Below are 22,706 nucleotides of genomic sequence, written 5' to 3'. Positions count from 1 at the left end.
ATAAAAAAAACTACACTGAACACTTTTAAATCATATACAAACATAATTGACAATGTCCTAAGGACTTATGTTCAGCTGTAACTGAAAATATCCACAATCTGCCTGATGTGAGGAAGGACTGAGTCAGAGCAGTCACTGCACACTGCAGCAGGGGAAGACTCCATGTAGTTCTTCTTGACAGCACCTCTGTAGCTGTCTCTGTGTCTAGGAATACATAGTCACTAGCAATAGTAACAGAATGAGTTGTTTACTTTGCAATTAGACCTTATACAAGTACAGTCTAGAGAAGTCAGTGTTTCAGAGAACATTCTCAAACACAACAGTCTGAATTTGTTGTTTGGTGGACACTTTAGGGCTTTTAGAAAACGCCAAAAGGACAGATCTTTGCTGTGGATCTTGTGGAGGCATCTGTGGAAATCTACAGTTCTGAGAAATTGGAAGTCATGTAGTTGCTAGTGGCATTTAGGACACTCTTGACTGGCAGGACAAATGACAATGGGTTGGAAGCAGGTATGCATCTATGCATCGGTCTCTCTGTGCCCTATGGTTCAAAAACTGAGGCCTTCTGAATCTCATGCAAATGAGGTTATTAGTGAATTTTAACCTGAAAGCATAAAAAGAACAGGAAATGTTCTGGAAAATGTAGGGCACAACCTTACTCATGTTGACATAACATATTTCAGGAGAGCCATCTCCAATTCTACATTTTGTTGTCCTGTCACAGGTATCTTTTTTTTTTGTGTGTGTGTGGAGAATATAAAAGTTTATTGGTCTACCTAAGATAATGTTATAATGAAAAATTAATCAGAGTTTAAGTGTTAAAAACACATAAGAAAGTAGTTAGAAATGTACTTTTTAAAAAAAATATATTTTATTGATTTTTTACAGAGAGGAAGGGAGAGGGACAGAGAGTTAGAAACATCGATGAGAGAGAAGCATCGATCAGCTGCCTCCTGCACATCCCCTACTGGGGATGTACCCGCAACCAAGGTACATGCCCTTAACCGGAATCGAACCTGGGACCCTTCAGTCCGCAGGCCGACGCTCTATCCACTGAGCCAAACCGGTTTCGGCAGAAATGTACTTTTAATCTCACAAACTTGAAACACTGTGAGCAGTAACCACTTTAGTTATGTTCACTGTTGTATTTCTGGTGTCCAGCTCAGGCACATAGTAGGTACTCAATATGAATAGAGGGATGGTGATGCCACTGGTTGACTTGAATGATAGCAAATAATCATTCTAATAGGTAAACAGTACCTTAAATAGTAACATCAGAGTATTGTAGGATTTATTGAATTGAGGGAAAAATGTAGCTTTGGTGCAAATATATTGTAGCTGTGAATTTAAATATAAAATAATTATACTTGTAAACATTTTAAGATTATTCTGTAAGTTTGAAGCTGATGTTAATACAGATAGCTCTTCTTCTTCTTTTTTTTTTTGTTAACCCTCACTCGAGGATATTTTTCCATTGATTTTTAGGGAGAGTGGGAGAGGGAAAGACAGAGGAAAACATTGATGTGAGAAACACATTGATTGGTTGCCTCCTGTATGAGCAAACCAGGACCTGGGCCGAGCCTGCAACCAAGGTACATGCCCTTGACTGGAATAGAACCTGGGACCCTTTGGTCCACAGGCCAATGCTCTATTCACTGAGCCAAACTGGCTACGGCCAGGGTAGCTCTTCTTAATGTGAAGTCTGTTTTCTAAATCACAGCCAGAGGGAATGACAGAGTAAAGGGAAAGATGTAAACAGCAATTCAAGTGATATTATACTCTACTAGAAGCCTGTTGCATGAAGATTTGTGCAATAGACATTCCTTCCCCTGGCTGCTGGCACTGGTTTTCCTCCGGCACCCGGGACCCAGGCCTTTGGTCCAGCTGCAGCAGAGAAGCCAAGCCACTTCAGTCTTCAGTCTTTGTGCCTGCATATGCAAATTAACCGCCATCTTTGTTGGGCTAATTTGCCCATCTGAGTTGGCAGTTAATTTGCATATTGCCCTGATTAGCCAATGAAAAGGGTAGCTTCGTACGCCAATTACCATTTTTCTCTTTTATTAGTGTAGATACTAGAGGCCTGGTACATAAAAATTTCTGCACTCGGGGGGTGGGAGGGTCCCTCAGCCTGGCCTGTGCACTCTCGCAGTCTGGGAACCCTCAGGGGATGACCACCTCCTGGCTTAGGCCCGTTCCCCGGGGTATTGAGCCTAAGATGGCAATCAGACATCCCTCTGGCAGCCTGGCAGCCCTTAGAGGAGCTGGGAGTCCAGACATTATCTTGGAGGTAGTGGCGAGCCATTGAAGTCTGGGGAGGGAGCGACTCAACCACAGGAGCCTTTCAGAAGATCTGATTGGCCCAGAGGGCCCTGTATTTATCAGTTATAATTTATCCAGTGTGCATTCTTATAACATGTTTATGTAAGGATGTGGGCCAATTGAAGGCTTTCCCACAATGCTTACAGTGAAGAAGTTTCTCTCCAGTGTGAATTCTTTCATGGCTTCTAAATGAACTGGGTCGACTAAAGGCTTTCCCACATACTTCACATTTATACGGTTTTTCTCCAGTGTGCACTCTCATGTGACCTCGAAAGGTTGTACGATAAATGAAAGCTTTCCCACATTCTTTACATTCATAGGGTTTCTCTCCAGTGTGAGTTCTTTCATGTACTTGAACATAACTTGAGCAACTGAAGGCTTTACCACATATTTTACATTGATAAGGTTTCTCTCCAGTGTGAGTTCTTTCATGTACTCGAAATGAACTGGGACAGTTGAATGCTTTCCCACATTCCTTACATTTATAAGGGCCATCTCCAGTGTGTGTCATCATGTGTCTTCGAAAGCTTGTGAGAGATATAAATGCTTTCCCACATTCCTCACATTTATAGGGTTTCTCTCCAGTGTGAGTTCTTTCATGTATTTGCAAACCTAGAGCAGAACTGAAGGTTTTCCTACACTGTTTACATTCATAGGGCTTCTCGGCACTGTGAGTTCTTTCATGTCTTCGAAAGGAAGTGAGACAACTAAGGGCTTTACCACATAGCTTACATATATAGGGTTTCTCTCCAGTGTGAGTTCTCACATGGACTTGAAAAGTCGTGAGCCAATGGAAAGCTTTTCCACACTCCTTACATTGATAGGGTTTCTCTCCAGTGTGAGTTCTTTCATGTGTTCGAAAGGAACTGGAACAACTGAAGGCTCTACCACACTGTTTACATTCGTAGGGTTTTTCTCCAGTGTGAGATCTTTCATGTATTCGATATGAACTGGGACAATTGAATGCTTTCCCACAGTCCTTACATTTATAACGTCCATCTCCAGTATGTGTTATCATGTGTCTTTGAAAGCTTCCGAGAGAAATAAAGGCTTTCCCACATTCCTTACAGTCATAGGGTTTCTCTCCAGTATGAGTTCTTTCATGTTTTCGAAGAGAACTTGGACAACTGAAGGCTTTATTACACTTTTTACATTCATAGGGTTTTTCTCCAGTATGAGTCCTTTCATGGCTTCGATAGGAACTGGGACAACTGAGGGCTTTACCACATTGCTTACATTCATAGGGTTTCTCTCCTGTGTGAGTTCTTTCATGTGTTTGAAAGGTTTGATGATATCTAAAGGCTTTCCCACATTGTTTACATTGATAGGGTTTCTCTCCCGTGTGAGTTCTTTCATGTTTTCGAACAGATTGACGATATCTAAAGGATTTCCCACATTCCTTACATTTATATGATTTCTCTACACTGTGATTTCTTTCATGTTTTTGAAAAGGTTGAAGATAACTGAAGGCTTTCCCACATATCTTGCATTTGTAAGGTTTCTCTCCATATTCCTGATACTTGCATGGTTTGGGTGCAGTGTGAGATCTCATGTGCCTATTAAGGGATGAACGACTCATGAAGACTCTTCCACACACACTGCACTCCCATGGTTTTACTTTAGAAGTTTTCTTGTTCAGATTAAGATTTGAAATAAGGTTGAAGTTTTCTCCACATTGACTACCTTTACTTTCACAGTCTCTCTCTACCATATGTCTATAAAAAAACCAGGAGTACATGATTAGTGACTTATTAATTTACATTTAGTCACAGACGTTAGAATTATGTTTTTACAATTTATCTAGAATTATAGAAAAAGATTTGAGCACAGACAGTGAGGTTTTCTGCCCTGTCTGAATTATTTGAAACTGAATATAATGAATGCTCTTAAAGAAGGTTTGACCTTCTTTATTAAAGTAGTGCTATTCATATATGGAGTTTCTGAATACTGTTTCCAAGTAAACTATTTTGGAAACACTGAACATCTTATGCCACAATTTAGAAAACATTTTTGGTAAAATTTTTCTAAAATTAAATAAATTTGAAGCTGTGTCTGTTTTTATTATTTACTATTTTAATTACAGTTTACATATAATATTATTTTGTATTAGTTTCATGTGTACAGCATAGTGGTTGTCCCCTTGATATTTCATACATAGCTATTACAAAATTATTGGCCACATTTCCTATATTATATCTTACATCCTTATGTAAGACTATTTTGTAACCACCAATTAGTACTTCTTAATCCCTTCACCTTTTTCACCCAGCCTCCAACCCCACTCTGATCTGACAACCACCAGTCTGTTCTCTGTATCTATGAGTGTTTCTATTTTGTTCTTTAGATTCCACATATAAGTGAAATCATATTGTATTTGTCTTTCTCTGTGTGACTTATTTCCATTAGCATAATACCCTCTACGGCAGGGGGGGGCAACCTTTTTGTGAGTGCGTGCCAAAACCGGCAAAATCTCTGACTCAAAATTCTTCTGCGTACCAACCCTAATTTTTTGAGAACATGTTACGCCTACTTGATATCTCTTAAGGTGTACGTATGTGAAGAACCTTGAAGAAATAATAAAATTCATTTGAGTGACAAACACAGTATTCGTCAATCCATGTCTATGGTCTTTAAGATAACTTGTTATGTAAAATTATTTATCTAAGATGCACCTACACTGAATTTATCTGAAAAATAAAAAAGTCTATATTAAGAAAATAATTGTAAATGGAAGATTATAAGAGAGGGTTTTGCGTGCCAGCAAAAGTTACTGGTGTGCCATGTTTGGCACGCATGCCAGGGGTTGCCCAACCCTGCTCTAGGGCCATCCATGCTATTGCTAGTGATAAGATTTCATTCTTGTTTTTTATGTCTGAGTAGTATTGTACTGTATATATGTACAATATTTTTATCCACTTGTCCACTGGTGGGCACTGGGTTGCTTCCATATCTTGGCCATTGTAGAGAGTACTGCAATGAGCATGGGAGTGCATATAGTATTTTGAATTAATGTTTTGGGTTTCCTAAGATATATACTCAGAAGTGGAGTCACTGGGTCATAAGGCAATTCCATTTTTAATTTTTTGAGGAGGGTCTGTTTGTTTTTAACTTTTCATCACATATGAAGATCCCCTTGTGGGGACACTGATTTCTGTTGTGAATATAACTTACCTTAGATTCCTTCCCTGATTTTTGTACTGATCGCCAATGTTATGGTCTTCCAATTTTCTTCCTGAAATGCAGGCCCAGAAAAATAAAAAAGTTTAAGAATTATTACATTGCAGGTCTGTGATGAGCTCTGACTATGCCTGGTTTGTTTACAAAAGTGTTCTCTTTCCCCATTCCAAATCAGAGAATAATGTTGATAGACAAGAAACATCTGTTTTCTAAGTTGCTAAATGAAGGAATGTTGACACCCTTACCTATTGAGGCCAGGTTCTTCAAGGTTTCCCGCATCACATCTCTGTAGAGTTTCTTCTGTGAAGGATCCAGCAGAGCCCACTCTTCCGGGGTAAAGTTTACAGCCACATCCTCAAAGGCCACTGAATCCTAAAGCATCCCACATATGTATTCATAAGAAGTTCACATATATTGTGGTATCAAAATATTCTAGAAAAATGGCGGCAGAGTAGGAGGATGCTGCATGAACATGTTCCCAGGGACAAGCTGGAATTACAACTGAAATATGGAAAGGCTTCCTGAATAATCAATGGAAAACTCACAGGAGAGAACCTGATACCCAAGGACCAAAGGTGGAGACCACAGAGACTGGGAGGAGGGGTGGGGGTGCGAAAGGGCTGGCTGGGCACTCACAGACAGCAACTGAAGTCCCAGAGAGATATCTCAGCTGTGGGGGGGAGGGGTGCCACTGAGAACTCTGGGATGTAATCCTGAAGCTGGGCTCCCCAGCAGAGAACACCAAACTGAGGAGGGCACCCACATAACATCTAGCTGTGAAAAGCAGTGGGGTGCTGTCTGCCAGGGGGTGGCAGCTGAAAGTTCGGGCACCCTCTTAAAGGACCAATGCACAAAAATTCCTTGTGGAGCCATCCACCTTGTGCTCTGGCAGAGGGAGGGAGAAATGGACTGGAGCTGTTAGAGTAGAACCCAGGATTGGGGACTAGGGGGATAGAGCTCAGAAGGAAGACTGCCCAAGTTTCCTGGGCTAAGTCATTCCCTCACACAGCAGAGGACATCTTTCCCACATACTAGTAGACATCTGCCTTGCCTGAGGGGAAGACAGTTGACACACCCTATTGGAAAACACCTTGCCCTGAGGCCACTTAAGAAATTAAAAGTAACAATTAGCCTCCAGGCAATAGCAACTGCCCTACCCTGTTGAAAAAAAAAACTCATCACACCTGAGGGCGACTGCCTGGGGCAATTCAAGTTGGAATTCCAAGTTGGAATCCTGTAGACAGAAGCGGTCTCTGGAGGCTTTGAGTCTTTGCCTGATCCAATTAGTCAGAAACAGCCTTTAACACTTTCCTGCACTAGGATTGAGAGGTATAGAGGATCTATGTAAAACATAGTCATAAATCCAAACAGACAACCAAAATGAGGAAACAAACAACCTCCAAATGAAAGAACTAGCAAATTCTCCAGGAGAAGAGATAAGTGAAGCAGAGATAAGAAATTTATCTGAAACAGAGTTCAGAGTAATGATGTTAAAAATGCTCAACAGGCCGTAACTGGTTTGGCTCAGTGGATAAAGTGTCAGCCTTCGGAGTTTTTCTCTCATCGATGTTTCTAACTCTCTATCCCTCTCCCTTCCTCTCTGTAAAAAAAATCAATAAAATATATTTTTAAAAAATGCTCAACGTATGAAAAAAGATATAGTAACTATGAAAACCCCTCAGTCTGAGATAAAGAATGACACAACACAAATAAAGAACACATTGGAAGGAACACACAACAGATTAGGGTAAGCTGAGGATCAAATCAGTGAAGTAGAAGCCAGATTTGAAAATATCACTCAATTAGAGAACCAAAAAGAAAAAAACAATAAAAAAACAGGAGGACAGCTTAGGGAACTGTTGGACAATGTGAAACATAACAACATTAGACTAGTAGGTGTGCCAGAAGAAGCAGAAAGGGAGAAAGGAATAGAGAAGGTGTTTGAAGAAATAATGGTAGAAAACTTCCCTAACCTGGTAAAGCAGTGGTTCTCAACCTTCCTAATGCTGCGACCCTTTAATACAGTTCCTCATGTTGTGGTGACCCCCAACTTCATTGTTACAAATTGAACATAAAGCATAGTGATTAATCACAAAAACAATATGTAATTATATACATGTTTTCCGATGATCTTAGGTGACCCCTGTGAAAGGGTCGTGGCCCACAGGTTGAGAACTGCTGTGGTAAAGGAAAAAGTCACACAAGTTCAGGAGGCACAGAGAAACCCAAACAAGAAGAACCCAAACAGCAGTGGGGAGAGGATAAAAGGGAGGGATTGACCTTTGCAGTTTCAAAATGGCGGCTGCCGCCCTAACTGGTTGGCTCAGTAGATAGAGCATCGGCCTGAGAAATGAAGGGTCCCAGGTTTGATTCCCGTCAAGGGTATATACCTTGATTGTGGGCACATCCCCAGTAGGGGGTGTAGAGGAGGCAGCTGATTGAGGTTTCTCTCTCTTTAATATTTCGAATTCTCTATCCCTCTTCCTTCCACTCTGTAAAAAAATCAATAAAATATATTGAAAAAAAAATGGCCGCTGCAAAGTCACTGGAGCCAAAACTGCGGCTGCCTCCTCAACGCCAACCCACTGGGGATGGAGCCCACACCCCAGGCAGCTGCCCTTCACAAAAAAAAGAAAAAAGAAAAAAAAGAAGAACCCAAACAGACCCACTCCCAGACACATCATAATTAAAATGCCAAAAATTAAAGACAAAGAGAGAATCTTAAAAGGCAGCAAGAGAATAGCAAACTGTTACCTACAAAGGAGTTCACATACGGCTGACACCTGATTTCTCATCAGAAACTCTACAGGTCAGAAGGGAATGTCATGAAGTACTCAAGGTAATGGAAAGCAAGGATCTGAGACCAAGATTACTATATCCAGCAAGGCTATCATTCAAAATAGATGGTCGAATAAAGAGCTTCCCAGACAAAAAAAGGCTAAAGGAGTTCATCACCACCAAGCCAGCATTACAAGAAATGCTAAAGGGATTGCTGCAATAATAAGAAGAAACAGAGAGAGAAACCTAGCCATAGAATTAAAATGGCAATAAATAAGTACCTCTCAATAATAACCCTAAATGTAAATGGATTAAATGCTCCAATCAAAAGGTGTAGGGTAGCTGAATGGATTAAAAAAAAAAATGACCCAACTATATGCTGTCTACAAGAGACCCACCTCAAAACAAAACATACACAGGATGAAAATGAAGGGATGGAAAAGAAAAAAAAAGCTGGAGTGGTAATACTCATATCTGAGCTGGTGTAGTTTTACTGCTTTCTGATAAGATAGACTTTAAAAACATCTCAAAAAGTTTGCCCACCCCTGTTCTAGAATATAATAGAAGCAATCCTGTTACTTGTAGATTTTTAATATTTCCTACAACTTTTGTGATATCATACTATGTTAGTACAGTTTTGGTAATTTATTATACTTAAAATTCTTTTATTCTTGTAATAATGTTTATTGCATGTAACATTATCATATTTAAAATCGTTTTTCTTGCCCTGACTGGTTTGGCTCAGTGGATAGAGTGCTGGCCTGAGAGCTCAAGGGTCCTAGGTTTGATTCGGGTCAAGAGCATGTACCTTGGTTGTGGGTACATACCCAGTGGGGAGTGTGCAGGAGGCAACTGATTGATGTTTCTCTCTCACTGATGTTTCTAACTCTCTATCCCTCTCCATTCCTGTCTGTAAAAAAAATCAATAAAATGTATTTTAAAAAAATAGTTTTTCTTGAGCTATTAATGTTTATTGCATGTAACATTATTATACTTAAGATCACTTTTCTAGAAAAAAATATTCTATGACTTGGTCACCAAAATTCATATTCTCTATACATAACCACTTTCTTGTAAATTTAATAGCATCTTCAATCTTTCAGGCACATAATTTCTCTAAACACTGGTCTCTGAAAAAGATCATTAACCCACTGACATCTACATGTAGGGGTTAGAGAAGATGCTTTCCACAGTAATTACGATGGCATAATTTACCTATTTGGTTAAAGAACAGAATAGGAAATCCCCACTTCTTGGTGGGTACACAGAGACCAGTGTTTAAGTTCAGCTCTAGTGGAATTCACAGAAAGAACCACACTTCGGACCTTATTTAAGAAGCTTCTAGAGAATCCCAAAGATGACAGGAGAGAGAAAAGGAAGGATGACAGATGTAGCCTCATACCTACAGGTATAACAATAGTAAACACAGGTTAAGCCCTTGTTAGATACACTTAAAAACCTCACACTAAAGGCCTATTTGCCAAAATTCCTTCTTCACAGTACATCATGTTTGGCTTCCAACAACACCAAAATTACACAGCACACAAAAAGACTTAATCTTGAAAGAGGCCAGGGGGGAAAACACACCTCAGCTATGGATAAACAACAATAAGAATTAAATCAGACTTTTTTTTTTTGGTCTCAAATAATGCAAGCAAGAAGAGACTGGAATGAAATATTTAAAGTGTTGATAGAAAAATAAACAACCTATCTAAAACTGTTTTGAGTGAAATTATCCTTCAAAAGTGAGAGAGAAATTCCTTAGACAAATATTGAGAGAATTTTTCACCAGTACATCTGCTTCACCTTGCAAAAAGTGTTAAAGGAAATTATTCAAAAGGAAAGAAAATGAGCCCAGCCCGCGTGGCTCAGTGGTTGAGCACTGATTCCCAGTTAGGGCACATGCGCGGGTTGTGGCTCCCCCCCCCCCGGGGGGGGGGTAGGGGGGGTGGTCTGAGGCATGCAGGAGGCAGCTGATCAATGAATGTCTCTCATCATTGATGTTTCCATCTCTCTCTCCCTCTACTTCCTCTCTGATATAAAAAAAAAAAAAGGAAGGAAAATGATGAAGAAAGGGAGAGCATCTGAGAAGAAATAAATGAAATTAAATAACAATACCTTAAAAATTCTCAATTTGTAAGATAACACTGTTCAAATAATACTAGCAACAATATCTTATGGATAAGCAAAATGAACAGTAACAGTGTTATAAGGTGCAGAGAGAGAGGAATTGGGAATACTCTGTTATGAGAAATGTATACAACCAGTGAAATGGTTTAACATTGCTTGAAAGAGGACTTGGGTTAATTGTAACTACATACTGTAAATTTAAGGGCAACTAATAAGAAAGTTAAAAAGTATAAATATGCCAAGAAAGAAGAAAAAATAAAATCAGGTAAAATGCTCAAAGCCAGAGAAGGCAAAAAAAAAAAAAAAAAAAAAAAAAAAAACAAAAGAAAAAAAAAAAAAAAAAAAAAAAAAAGTGAAAGTCAAAAGAGAAAGAACAAGGAGAACAAATAGAAAACACCAAACATTATGGTAGATATTAATCCAACTATATCAACAATCATTTTATTTTATTTTTAAAAAAATATATTTTATTGATTTTTGACAGAGAGGAAGGGAGAGGGATAGAGAAACATTGATGAGAGAGAAGCATTGATCAGCTGCCTCCTGCACACCCCTACATGGGGATGTGCCCACAACCAAGGTACATGCCCTTGACTGGAATTGAATCCGGGACCCCGGAGTCCACAGGCTGATGCTCTATCCACTGAGGCAAACCAGTCAACAATAATTTTAAAAGTCAATATTATATAAAAGAAACAACTGAAAGATACTGTCATAGTGAATAAGAAATAACAACTTCCAATACATGTTGTCTATAATACTAAAGTCATGTTAACAATAAAGACAGATAGATTAAAATTGAGGGATGGAAAAGGATATATCATGTTAACATTAAGAGATCGTTGGCATATCTATATTTTCAGACAAAGCACAGGGAAAAGAGAGGCTTTCCAGTATGATCAAGGGGTCAAGTGTTTAAGGAGACACAGCACTCCTTAGTGCTCCTGTGCATAACAACACAGCGGTAAAATACACCAGCGTCAACCCATGAACCAGGAGGTCACGGTTTGATACCTGGCCAGGGCACATGCAGGGGTTTTGGGCTCTATTCCCATTATGGGGTGTGCAGGAAGCAGCCAATCAATGATTCTCTCCCATCATTGATGTTTCTTTCTTTTCTTCTCCCTTCCTCTCTGAAATCAATGAAAACAAATTTTCAAATAATTAATTAAGAAGAAGAGGTAGCCAACACCGGTTTGGCTCAGTGGATAGAGTGTCGGCCTGTGGACTGAAGGGTCCAGGGTTTGATTCCGGTCAAGGGCGTGTGCCTTGGTTGTGGGCACATCCTCAGTGTGGGGTGTGCGGGAGGCGGCTGATCGATGTTTCTCTCTCATCGATGTTTCTAGCTCTCTATTCCTCTCCCTTCCTCTCTGTAAAAAAATCAATGAAATAGGTTTAAAAAAAAAAAAAAAAAGAAGAAGAGGTAAATTAAAAAAAAGCAATTACCAGGACCAGCAAGAAGAAAATCAGAAAAGCCACAGCTGGATTGATCAGTGCCATCAAACAACTGGATTTACTAAAAACTGTGGAATTACTTTATCATCAAGCAACAGCAGAATACACATTCTTCTCAAGTTCACAGGGAAAATTCATGAAGATAGAACACATTCTAACATAAAACACACCTTAACATATTTGAAAGAACAGAAATAATACAAAATATGCTCTCAGACCACAAAGGCATTAATCTAGAAACCATTAACAGAAAGTTTGGGAAACCCTCAAATACTTGGGAGATTAAACAACACACTTCTAAATAACTCATGGATCAAGGAAGAGATCTTTGAAAAAAGAGATCTGAGATCTGTAATCTATTATCTAAGCCTCTACCTTACAAATCTAGAACAAAAAAGAGCAAATTAAACCTAAAGCAAGCACAAGTGTAGAAATAAAAACTAAAGAAATCATTGAAATTACAGGGAAATCGTGAAAAATCCACACAACCAAAAGCTGGTTCTTTGAAAATATTAATAAAATTGAGCAACACCTATACAAGCCAAGAAAAAAGGAGAAAAGACAAATTATTAATATCAAGAATGAGCCCTAGCTGGTTTGGCTGAGTGGATAGAGTGTCAGTCAGCCTGCAGACTAAAGGGTCCCAGGTTCAACTCCAGTCAAGGGCACATGCCTGGGTTGCAGGCTCAGTCCCTAGTAGGGGGTATGCAGGAGGTGGCCAATCAATGATTCTTGCTGATCCTTGATGTTTCTCTCTCTCTCCCTTCCTCTCTGAAATCAATAAAAAGATATTAAAAAAAAGAATGAGGAAGGGGCTGTGGAAATGTAAAAAAGAGCATTTGACAAAATTCAAATCAATTTATGGTAACAAACTAGGAAATACCCTCTTAAGAAACACCCTCTATAAGAAACTTGCATTTAACCTACTTAATGGTGAGAAACCGGATGCTTTCCTGGTAAGATCAAGAAGGCAATGATGTCCCCTCACATCAGTACTAGTCGACACTATAAAGTCTAAGCTAATACAGTAAAACAAGAAAAGGAAATAAAAGGTATACAGACTGATAAGTAAGAAATTAAAGTTGTCTTTGTCACATGACATGATTATTTATGGAGAAAATGTCAAAGAAAATAACAACAAAGAAAACCCCTTGAACTAATAAGAGAATAGAGTAAGACTGAAAAATAAATGGTTAATATACAGAAGTCAATTTTTTCCTGTAGATCTAAACAAATATAATCAACTGATCTTTAAAAAATATTCTTTTTTTTTATGTCTTTTTTTGTTTTGTTGCTTAAAGTATTACAAAGGGTATTACACATGTCTCCTTTTTTCTCCCACCCTTGACAATCCCCTGGCCTCCCCTACCCTCCTAAAAAAATATTCTTAACTGAGGATATGTTCTTATTGATTTTAGTGAGAGAGATGAAGGGGGAGGAGAGGGAGAGAGAGATAGAAACATCAATCAGTTGCCTCTGGTACACACGCCCCAACCAGGGATTGAACCGGCAACTTCATTATGTGCCCTGACCTGGAACTGAATCCACACCTTTTGGTGTATGGAACAACGCCCCAATTAACTGAGCCATTGGCCAGGGCTGATCAACTGATCTTCAACAAAGGATCAAAGGCCTTTTCAACACAGAGTGCCAGGAAAACGAGATATCCACATGCAAAAATGAATCCAATCAATCAATCAATCTTCTAGACACAGATCTTACACTTATCACAAAAACTAACTCAAAACAGATCACAGATCTTATGTAAAGTGTAAAACTATGAAACTCCTAGAAGATAACATAGGAGAAAATCTAGGTGACCCAAGGTTTGTGATGACTTTTTAGATATAACACCAAAAGCAAGATTGTTGAAAGAAAAAAGTAAGTTTGACTTCATTAAAATAAAACCTGCTCTGCGAAAACAGTGTTGAGAGATTGAAAACACAAGCCACAGACTGGGAGAAAAATCTTTCCAAAACACTTATCTGGTAAAGGATTGGTATCCAACAATAAGAAGATAAGCAACACAGTTAAAAATGGACAAAAGATCTGAACATCCACTTCACCAAAGATGACACACAAATCGTAAATAAGCATAGGAAAAAATGCTCAATATCATATATCTTTAGGAATTGCAAATAAAAGAAGGATGAGATATTACTAGGCACTTATTACAATGACTAAAATTCAAAACATTGAGAGCAAACACTGAATAATGGCAAAGATGTGGAGCAATAGGAACCTTCATACACTGCTGGGGGAATGGAAGACAGTATGCCTACTTTTGAAGATAGGCAGTTTCTTAAACTAAATCTATTCTTTTTTTAAAGATATATTTTTGTTGATTTCAGAGAGGAAGGGAGAAGGATAGAAACATCAACAATGAGAGAGAATCATTTATCAGCTGCCTCCTGCACGCCCCCTACTGGGGATCGAGCCTGCAACCTAGGCATGTGACCTTGACTGGAATAAAACCTGGACCTTTCAGTCTGCAGGCTGACACTCTATCCACTGAGCCAAACCAGCTAGGGCAAACTAAACTGATTCTTATCATACAAGCAAGCAATCATATTTCTTATTTCCCCAAATAAGTTGAAAACTTATATTTATAAAAAATCCTGCATGTTTATAAGAGCTTTATTCATGACTACTAAGACTTACAGGTAACAAAGATATTTTCCAATAGGTGAATGGAAAAATAATCACTGGCCCAGCCGGTGTGGCTCAGTGGTTGAGTGTACACCCATGAATCAGGAGGTCATGGTTCGATTACCGGTCAGGGCACATGCCCGGGTGCAGACTCCATCCCTGGTGGGGGGCGTGTGGGAGGCAGCTGATCGATGATTCTCTCTCATCATTGATATTTCTCTCTCTCCCTTCTCCCTTCCTCTCTCTGAAGTCAATAAAAATATATTTAAAAATTAATCACTGGAACATCCATACAATGAAATATTATTCCGTGATAAAAGGAAATGAGGTATCCAGCCAAAAAGACATGGAGAAACCTTAAGACCATATTACTAAGTGAAAGCAGCTAATATGACATGGCTACACATTTATGATTCCAAACATACTTCTGGAAAGGACAAAACTATGAGACAATGAAAGATCTTTGTTTGCCAGGGATTTGGGGGTGGGAGGGAGAAATGAATGAATAAGTGGAGCACAGGATTTTAGAGGCAGTGAAAATTTTCTAGGTGATGCAGAAAAGATGGACACATCATTTCACATTAGCCAAAGCCCAGAGACTGTACAACACTCAACACTAATATAAACTGTGGACTTTAATGCACTGATAGCAAATGTACCACAGTAATATCCTATATAATAAAACCCTAATTTGCAAATCGACCAAATGGGGAAATGACCAGTTGCTATGATGCACACTGACCACCGGGGGACAGATGTTCAATGCAGGAGCTGTCCCCTGGTGGTCAGTAGACTCAGGGGGAATCCTGCTCAGCCAGAAGCCAGGCTCAAGGCTGTCGAGCCTCTCCCGCCTCCATGGCAGCGCTAAGAGCTCCTTGGGGGATGTCTGCCTGCCGGCTTAGGGCAGCTGCCTGCCAGCAGGTGGACATCTCCCAAGAGGTCCTGGACTGGACTGTGAGAGGGTACAGGCCAGGCTGAGAGACCCCCGCTCCTGCAGTGCACAAATGTTATGCACCGGGCCTCTAGTAAGATATAAAAAATAGGGCAAACTAGGTGGAGGCAGAGGGGTTATGTGGGAACTCTACTTTCTGATCAAGTTTTCTGCAAACCAAAAATTGCTGTAAAGAAAAGGCAAGTCCATTAAGGAAAAAAAAAAAAGGCAAGGCATCCTATCTAATAATAGACAAACATGGTAATTAACCGTACCTTTGCTACACCTCCCATTGGCTAATCAGCACAATACGCAAATTAATAGCCAACAAAGATGGAGGCTAATTTGCATACTGTAGGCAGGTTGGGTCAGTGCCATCCTGCTTGCCCCGCCGCCATCTGGGCCTGCTATTTGTCTAGTTGCTATGATGTGCACTGGCCACCAGGGGGCAAACGCTCAATGCAGGAGTTGCCCCCTGGTGGTCAGTGCACTTCCATATGGGGAGTGCCACTCAGCCAGAAGCTGGCTCATGGCTGCCAGCAAAGTGGTGGTGGCAGGAGCCTCTCCCACCTCCGTGGCAGCACTAAGAATTATTTCAAATTAAATAATCTCCGTGGCAGCAACTAATGGTTTAGACCCAATCCCCTGGGGGCCTAAGCCTTTAGTCGGACTTCCCCTGAGGGCTCCCTGGCTGCCAGAAGGATGTCTGACTGCAAACTTAGGCCTGATCCCCCAGGGAGTGGGCCTAAGTTGACAGGTGGACATCCCCCAAGGGGTCCTGGACTGCAAATGGGCACAGGCCGGGCTGAGGGACCCCCCGAGTGCACAAATTTTTGTGCTCTGAACCTCTAGTACATTAATAATGATTGCTAATGACTGATGGCTGAAAGAAGCCATCTTTCATTCAACTGATTTTAAGTTATTTCAATAAGCCATTACAGTGTTCTATGAGGACTGCACCCTGAGACTTGGAAGAGACGAGAAACTTCCACTGAAGCCGTTTTCAAGAGTTTACTACCGTATATTCTGAGAAGTGAAATGAGTTCCTTTGTTACTAGTCCTAGTGTCTAGAACTCCCACCTGGAGGAGCGTCTTGGCAAGATCTCACATTATGGCCTTAGTGAATGTGGAGACAGGTGTTACCTTGATTTATACTGTGGGTAACAGTGAAGCAAGAAAAGTCATAGAATTTGTTTACCACAAAAGGGGAACTTGTAGGCAATCACCCAAGCGTCTGTAAACATGGCCAGCGAAGCCAATTGCTGGTCAGTGCTAAGATGATTGCCTGATGTTTGGTCAGTCATGTTGACCCTTGAGTCCCATCCTTTAAAAGGATGTTCCAATTAAGGCAGTGGTACTCAACCTGTGGGTCGTGACCCCTTTGGGGGTCGAACAACCCTTTCACAGGGGTCACCTAAGACCATCGGAAAACACATATACCCCTGACTGGTTTGGCTCAGTGGATAGAGTGTCGGCCTGCAGCACCTTTTTGCACCCCAGGGAGAATAGCAGCGGTTCTCAACCTGTGGGTCGCGACCCCTTTGGCAGGTCAACGACCCTTTCACATGTTCAATTTGTAACAATCCTGCATATCAGATATTTACATTACGATTCATAACAGTAGCAAAATTATAGTTATGAAGTAGCAACGAAAATAATTTTATGGTTGGGGGTCACCACAACATGAGGAACTGTATTAAAGGGTCGGGGCATTAGGAAGGTTGAGAACCACTGAATTAAGGGATAGTAGTAGTACGTCTGCCTGAGCTCCATCATGTAGGAATGAGGCGATGTCATCCCAGAAGTCTGTAAACTCCCATTGCTTTTAACTCAGGGAATCCTGAGAAGCTCCCCAGTAAGTCTGGAGGTCTTAGAAAGGGGTGACCTCCTTCAGCTCCACGGCACCTGGCAAGGAACTGACGGTAGGACATGCCAGAGGGCACAGTTTTATTATTATTTTTTATATTTTCTTATTGATTTCAGAGAGGAAGGGAGAGGGAGAGATATAAACACCAATGATAAGAGAATCATTGATTAGCTGCCTTCTGCATACCCCACACTGGGATGGAGCCTGCAACCTGGAGACTATGCCCTGACTGGGAATCAAACAGTGACCTCCTGGTTCACAGGTTGACACTCAACCACCGAGGCATGCCAGCTGGGCCAGAGGGCACAGGTTTAGCCATATCTTGTCTGAAGGAGTCTATAGTGGAACTGAGTTCTTGGGGTGATGTTTACAGGTCCCCGGGCATAATGGGTAGCTTTCGAAGAGGTGACATTTTCAGGGCTATTTTTAGGATAGCTCTATAAAAGCAGTGACAACTGCAGTTCTAGTGGCATACAGTTTGGAGCCATCATGGGTAACTCCAGGAGGCACAACAGGAAATCACTGAAGCCTCTACTGGGAAACAGTGTCTGATGGCGCTAAGGGAGTGCCTGTTGTACGGCAATTTGACTAAATCTAAGGCCCCCCCTTTTTTAGGGGTACCTACTCAAGGTGGGCCAGCTTGCAAGTAATAACATAAATAGATTCAAGTAAAATGTATAAACAAAGACTATGTTACCTCCAGAGCACCAAAAGAATCTAGACAATGTGGGTGCTAAGAGAGATAATAGCGATTTTTTCACTGTGTCCAGATTACCAAATACTTTTTGGGAATTTAAACAAGGCACTCACCTCATTTATGTGGCAATGGCCTCTCGCCTTTTTATCACTATTTTTATAGTGAATACTCTCAGAAGAGGAGGTCATTAGTGTAGTGTCATACCTGTGCTCCTGGAGCAGTGAAAACAGTTCAGATCCTGCTGCGGAGACTGTGGGTGCTGAGGTTCCCTGAGGGTAACCAGGTAAAGGTGTCCCATGTCCCTTCAGAGGTGAAGGGCAACTGCAGCTGAGAGGCTGCTGACATAGGTACTGAGCAGAACAAACAGAGTCAAATCTGTGATGACAGGATATTTACCAGTCGCTTAGTGGATAGAGGCAGTAATTTTTATAATGTTGGGGATGGAGAATAAGGGCTTCTTTGGTTCGACCACAGCCTCAAGGTTGCAGTAATCCACTGTGAGGTGTCATTCATTCTTGAAGAACAAGCCAAGTAAAAACTCACCTTTGCCAACTATAGTCAAATCATGTAACAAATCATGTAGTTATGATTTTAAAAGAAAGTTATAAGCTATCCAGTTATTATAATCAATGCAATTAAAGACTGTCTTCCATCAGTCAACAAAGGATCTTCAAGCATGTGAAGCTCATTTAGGAATTTATTCTATCAATTTAAATTCAAACTATCTTAAAAAAAAAAAGGGACAAATTCAGCTGTTCAAAGGTAAAGCAGAGGGGATAACCACTCCTTCACTAAAAAGATGTACAGTGATTTTCAATCCTTCAAGGCCCTGTTTAGTTTACATTAGGCCATATGACTTCAACTGGCATTAAGGACAGTGGAGTCCCCCTTTGTTAATATAATTTGAAAGTGCCAAAGACTAAATTACAATTTAACTTATAACTCATTGGTTTAAACCTTCCCTGCTGGTTGTGGTATACTTTAAGAAAATGGGTGCTATGACCATGGAGAAATTAGGTAAGACCATAGTTCTCATGGTTAAGGTGCAATCTCTATTTGTATTCTATATTATATTCAGTAACTCCCTTACCGGGGTATCTGCTTATTAAATTTAGTGGGATCCCTCTGGAATTAGGAGTGTGGGTCAGTCTGCCACCTACCCTTTTCCCGCTTTTCTCTCTTTATTTAATCCCCCCCCCTTTTCTCTCTTTAAATAACTGCTCTTCTAGGAACAACCACCCGATGGGTCCACCACCTGCACAGGGTATAGACCCCCTCTCCCACCTGTGCCCTACACTTTGGGGCCAACCCAGCCTCTGTCACAGATTCACTCTAATAGATAAATCCCAAAAAAGACTCAGGATTAAGTTAAGGAGGGCCTTGATCCCATACTCCTGTTTCCAAATGCCTTGGATTTTTTTTTTAAAGTATTGATTTTCAGAGAGAGAGAGGAAGAGAGGGCTAGAGAGATAGAAACGTCGATGAGAGAGAAATATCATCCATCCGCTGCTTCCTGGATGTCCCCTACCTGGGACTGAGCCCGAAATCTGCACATGTGCCCTGACTGGGAATAGATCCAGCACCTTCTGTGCCTGGGACGATGCCCAAGCAATGGGGCACACTGACCAGGGCTTGGAGTTCTTGAAACTGCCAATTCTGGTAGGCTGAACATCAAATTAAAGCTTGGTAGGTTCAGCAATGCTACAGGGGCTAGCACAGCTCACGGCACTCTCTCCAGCTGCACACAGTGAGGGCTGCCATCAGGCAGCAGAGCAGGTCAGAGCGAGAGAAGACAGATGCACCGGGTGGCTCGTGGCACCCACTGTTATAGTCACCTGCAGAGGGATGGCTCCCTTGGGACTGATGATATTGGTGTGTGGGCTCATATACACACACATTCCCCCCGCGTGGTAGGAAGAACCCCATGATCACATAATTGAGGTCTCAGGCAGGTAGGGTGGCCTCTAAGCAGCTCTGAGATGGAAGCAAGGAAAGGAGCCTGGTCTGGGTGTTCATTGGGGTTGGGGTGGGGCCAGGGCAAGAATCCTTGTCCAAGCGCAGGAGCCTGTGTCATCTGAATTTCCTGCCATCTCTAGAGGAAAGACCACTCAGATCTTTTCATCAGTTTGTCCAGGTGGGAGCCTGCAGGGCAGAGGGAGGGGGAATCAGTCATGAGCAATCAAATATTAAAAAGTATGGGGTTCAACTGCTTGTTATAAAGAAACACTAACAGGATGCTTAAGAAATTCAACATTGGTTACTGTGGATGGCTGAAACAAGAGCCTGGAGGGGACCAGGATGTTCGAACAGTGAGTTGACTTTAAACCTTATCTTACATAGACTTTTGCTAGCCATTGCATGCATTATTTTTTAAAATAAGCTGAGTTACACACACACACACACACACAATATTTTCCTATTTAATAGTCTTTATTTTAAACTACTTTTGCTTTTTAAAATTTAATTTAAAATTTATTCCATTTTTTCTTTTCAACATAGAAAACCATCTGTACTAATAAAAGGATAATATGCAAATTGAACGGCTGAACAACTGGTTGCTATGATGCACACTGACCACCAGGGGGCAGACGGTCAATGCAGGAGTTGCCCCCTGTTGGTCAGCGAGCTCCCACAGGGGGAGCACTGCTCAGCCAGAAGCAGGGCTCGCGGCTGGTGAGCGCAGTGGCAGTGGTGGGAGTCTCTCCTGCCTCTGTGGCAATGCTAAAGATGTCCAACTGCTGGTTTAGGCCCACTCTCCACAGTTGGACAACCCCCGAGGGCTCCTGGACTGCCAGAGGGCGCAGGCTGGGCTGAGGCCCCCTCCCTGCCAGTGCACAAATTTCATGCACTGAGCCTCTAGTTCTAAGATATAATCCTTTAAACACTAATGTTTATAAAAGTTTAAACCACACACACACAAAAAAAGAAATCTCAACTCTTCTTCTAACCAAAATAACAAGAGGCATTATAGCTTCTCCTTACATATCACACTGGGGTATTATTGCAGGTATAAAAGCATATTAGACTTTTGGTTGTTGTTAATCCTCATCCAAGGATATTTTTCTATTGACTTTTAGACAGAGTGGGAGAGGGAGAGACAGAAACATCGATGTGAGACATACACACTGATTGGCTGGCTCCTGCATGCACCCAGACCAAGGCTGGGGAACCTGCAACCAAGATATGTGCCCTTGACTGGAATTGAACCCAGGACCCTTCAGTCCACGGGCTGATGCTCTATCCACTGAGCCACACCTGCTAGGGCCATATTATACTTAAACAATGTTTTTATTGATTTTAAAGAGGAAGTGAGAACCATTGATTGTCTGCCTCCTGTACACCCCACACTGGGAATCGAACCGTGACCTCCTGGTTCATAGGTCGACTCTCAACCACTGAGCCACATAGGCTGGGCAAACATTATACTTTTAAACAATTTTTATTTATTGATTATAGAGAGAGGAAAGCAGAGAGAAAGAGAGAAACATCGATTTGTTCCATTTATTTGTGCATGCATTGGTTGACTGATTCTTGTATGTGCCCTGACTAGGATGGAATCTGCCACCTTGGCTATTGGACAATGCTCTAACCAAGTGAGCTGCCTGGCCAGGGCAAAGCATATCATAATTTTATTTGGGCCTAATCCATTAGATGTATCAGGATTTTCAAAGATTTATGTAAGTTTTGAGTTGTTTTTCTTCTATTAATTAAAATAGGATTTCATTTTCCTTTTGCCTAAGCAGTATTACAGCATTTAAAATGTAAAGCTCTCCAGGGACATGCACATACGAAAACTGACTTAAAATGTAACATCTACCTGAGAGCTCAAAGACACTCATCTCATATCTTAAGGTTCTCTTGCCCAAAAGAAACGTATTTTGTTTGGTTTCAGATTTTCTTACCTTACTCCCATGTCTCCCTCAATCAACTTACATTTTGAAAGCCCAAGAACTAAAAATCTTACACACTCACCCAGAAAATAATATTACAGACTGCTCAGGAACACTAGAGTACAGAGCTTCAATATGCAATATTATGAGTATCCAAAGAAAGAAATGTAAATCTTCAAATCAGGTAAGATAAACTGCCTTCTTCCCCACAGTTCAGAAGAAAACCCACATTTGGAAGCTTGCAGTCCATAAACCCATGTTGGGATACAACTCTTTTTAAAAAATATATATTTTTATTGATTTCAGAGGTGGAGAGAGATAGAAACATCAATGATGAGAGAGAATCATCCAAATGCCGCCTCCTGCATGCCCTCTACTGGGGATTGAGTCTGCAACCCGGGACTGTGTGCCCTGACTGGGAACCGATGGAACAGTGACCTCCTGGTTCATAGGTTGACGCAGGGCGGGATACAACTCTTCAGGTGGGTCAGTCCCTGATGATGGAAGGGTGGGGGACTCTGGGAGCTCTACACACCCCTCTCCTGAGGTAATGGAATGGCTTCCTCTCTCAGGCTTTAATTCTCACAAGTGAGGAAACTCTTAGCCAGATTCAATTTAAGGTCTCACCCCCTCAAATAGCTCCCAAATTCACGAACCACGACAGAACTGACCTTCACAGACTTTCTCAATGTACACAAATTACTCTAAGTGCACCTACACAGTGGATGCAATCCTCAAGCCTGTATCTAGACACAGGACCAAGGAAATCAGTTACAACCTTAAAAAGGATATCCTCCCGCCCTCCCCCTCTTT

At 41.1% G+C, this 22,706-nt stretch overlaps 1 protein-coding gene across 1 annotated transcript in view; it reads right to left on the bottom strand.

Annotated features, from left to right (window-relative positions):
• Positions 1-2,375: 2,375 nt before the first annotated feature.
• Positions 2,376-22,706, bottom strand: part of LOC102755284 (zinc finger protein 791-like) — a 21,941-nt gene continuing 1,610 nt past the window's right edge. The window contains exons 2-4 of the mRNA XM_006768220.2: positions 5,742-5,868; positions 5,491-5,551; positions 2,376-4,034 (exon numbers count right to left, since the gene is read on the bottom strand). Coding sequence (XP_006768283.2) covers positions 2,390-4,034; positions 5,491-5,551; positions 5,742-5,868 — 1,833 coding nt within the window. The 3' untranslated portion in view covers positions 2,376-2,389. The remainder of the gene's footprint in view (positions 4,035-5,490; positions 5,552-5,741; positions 5,869-22,706) is intronic.

Source organism: Myotis davidii, unplaced genomic scaffold (genome assembly GCF_000327345.1).
Source record: "Myotis davidii unplaced genomic scaffold, ASM32734v1 scaffold543, whole genome shotgun sequence".
NCBI classification, from domain to species: Eukaryota; Metazoa; Chordata; class Mammalia; order Chiroptera; family Vespertilionidae; genus Myotis; species Myotis davidii.
The sequence above is the reverse complement of the archived record's forward strand: the minus strand, read 5'-3'. Positions and strand labels throughout refer to the sequence as shown.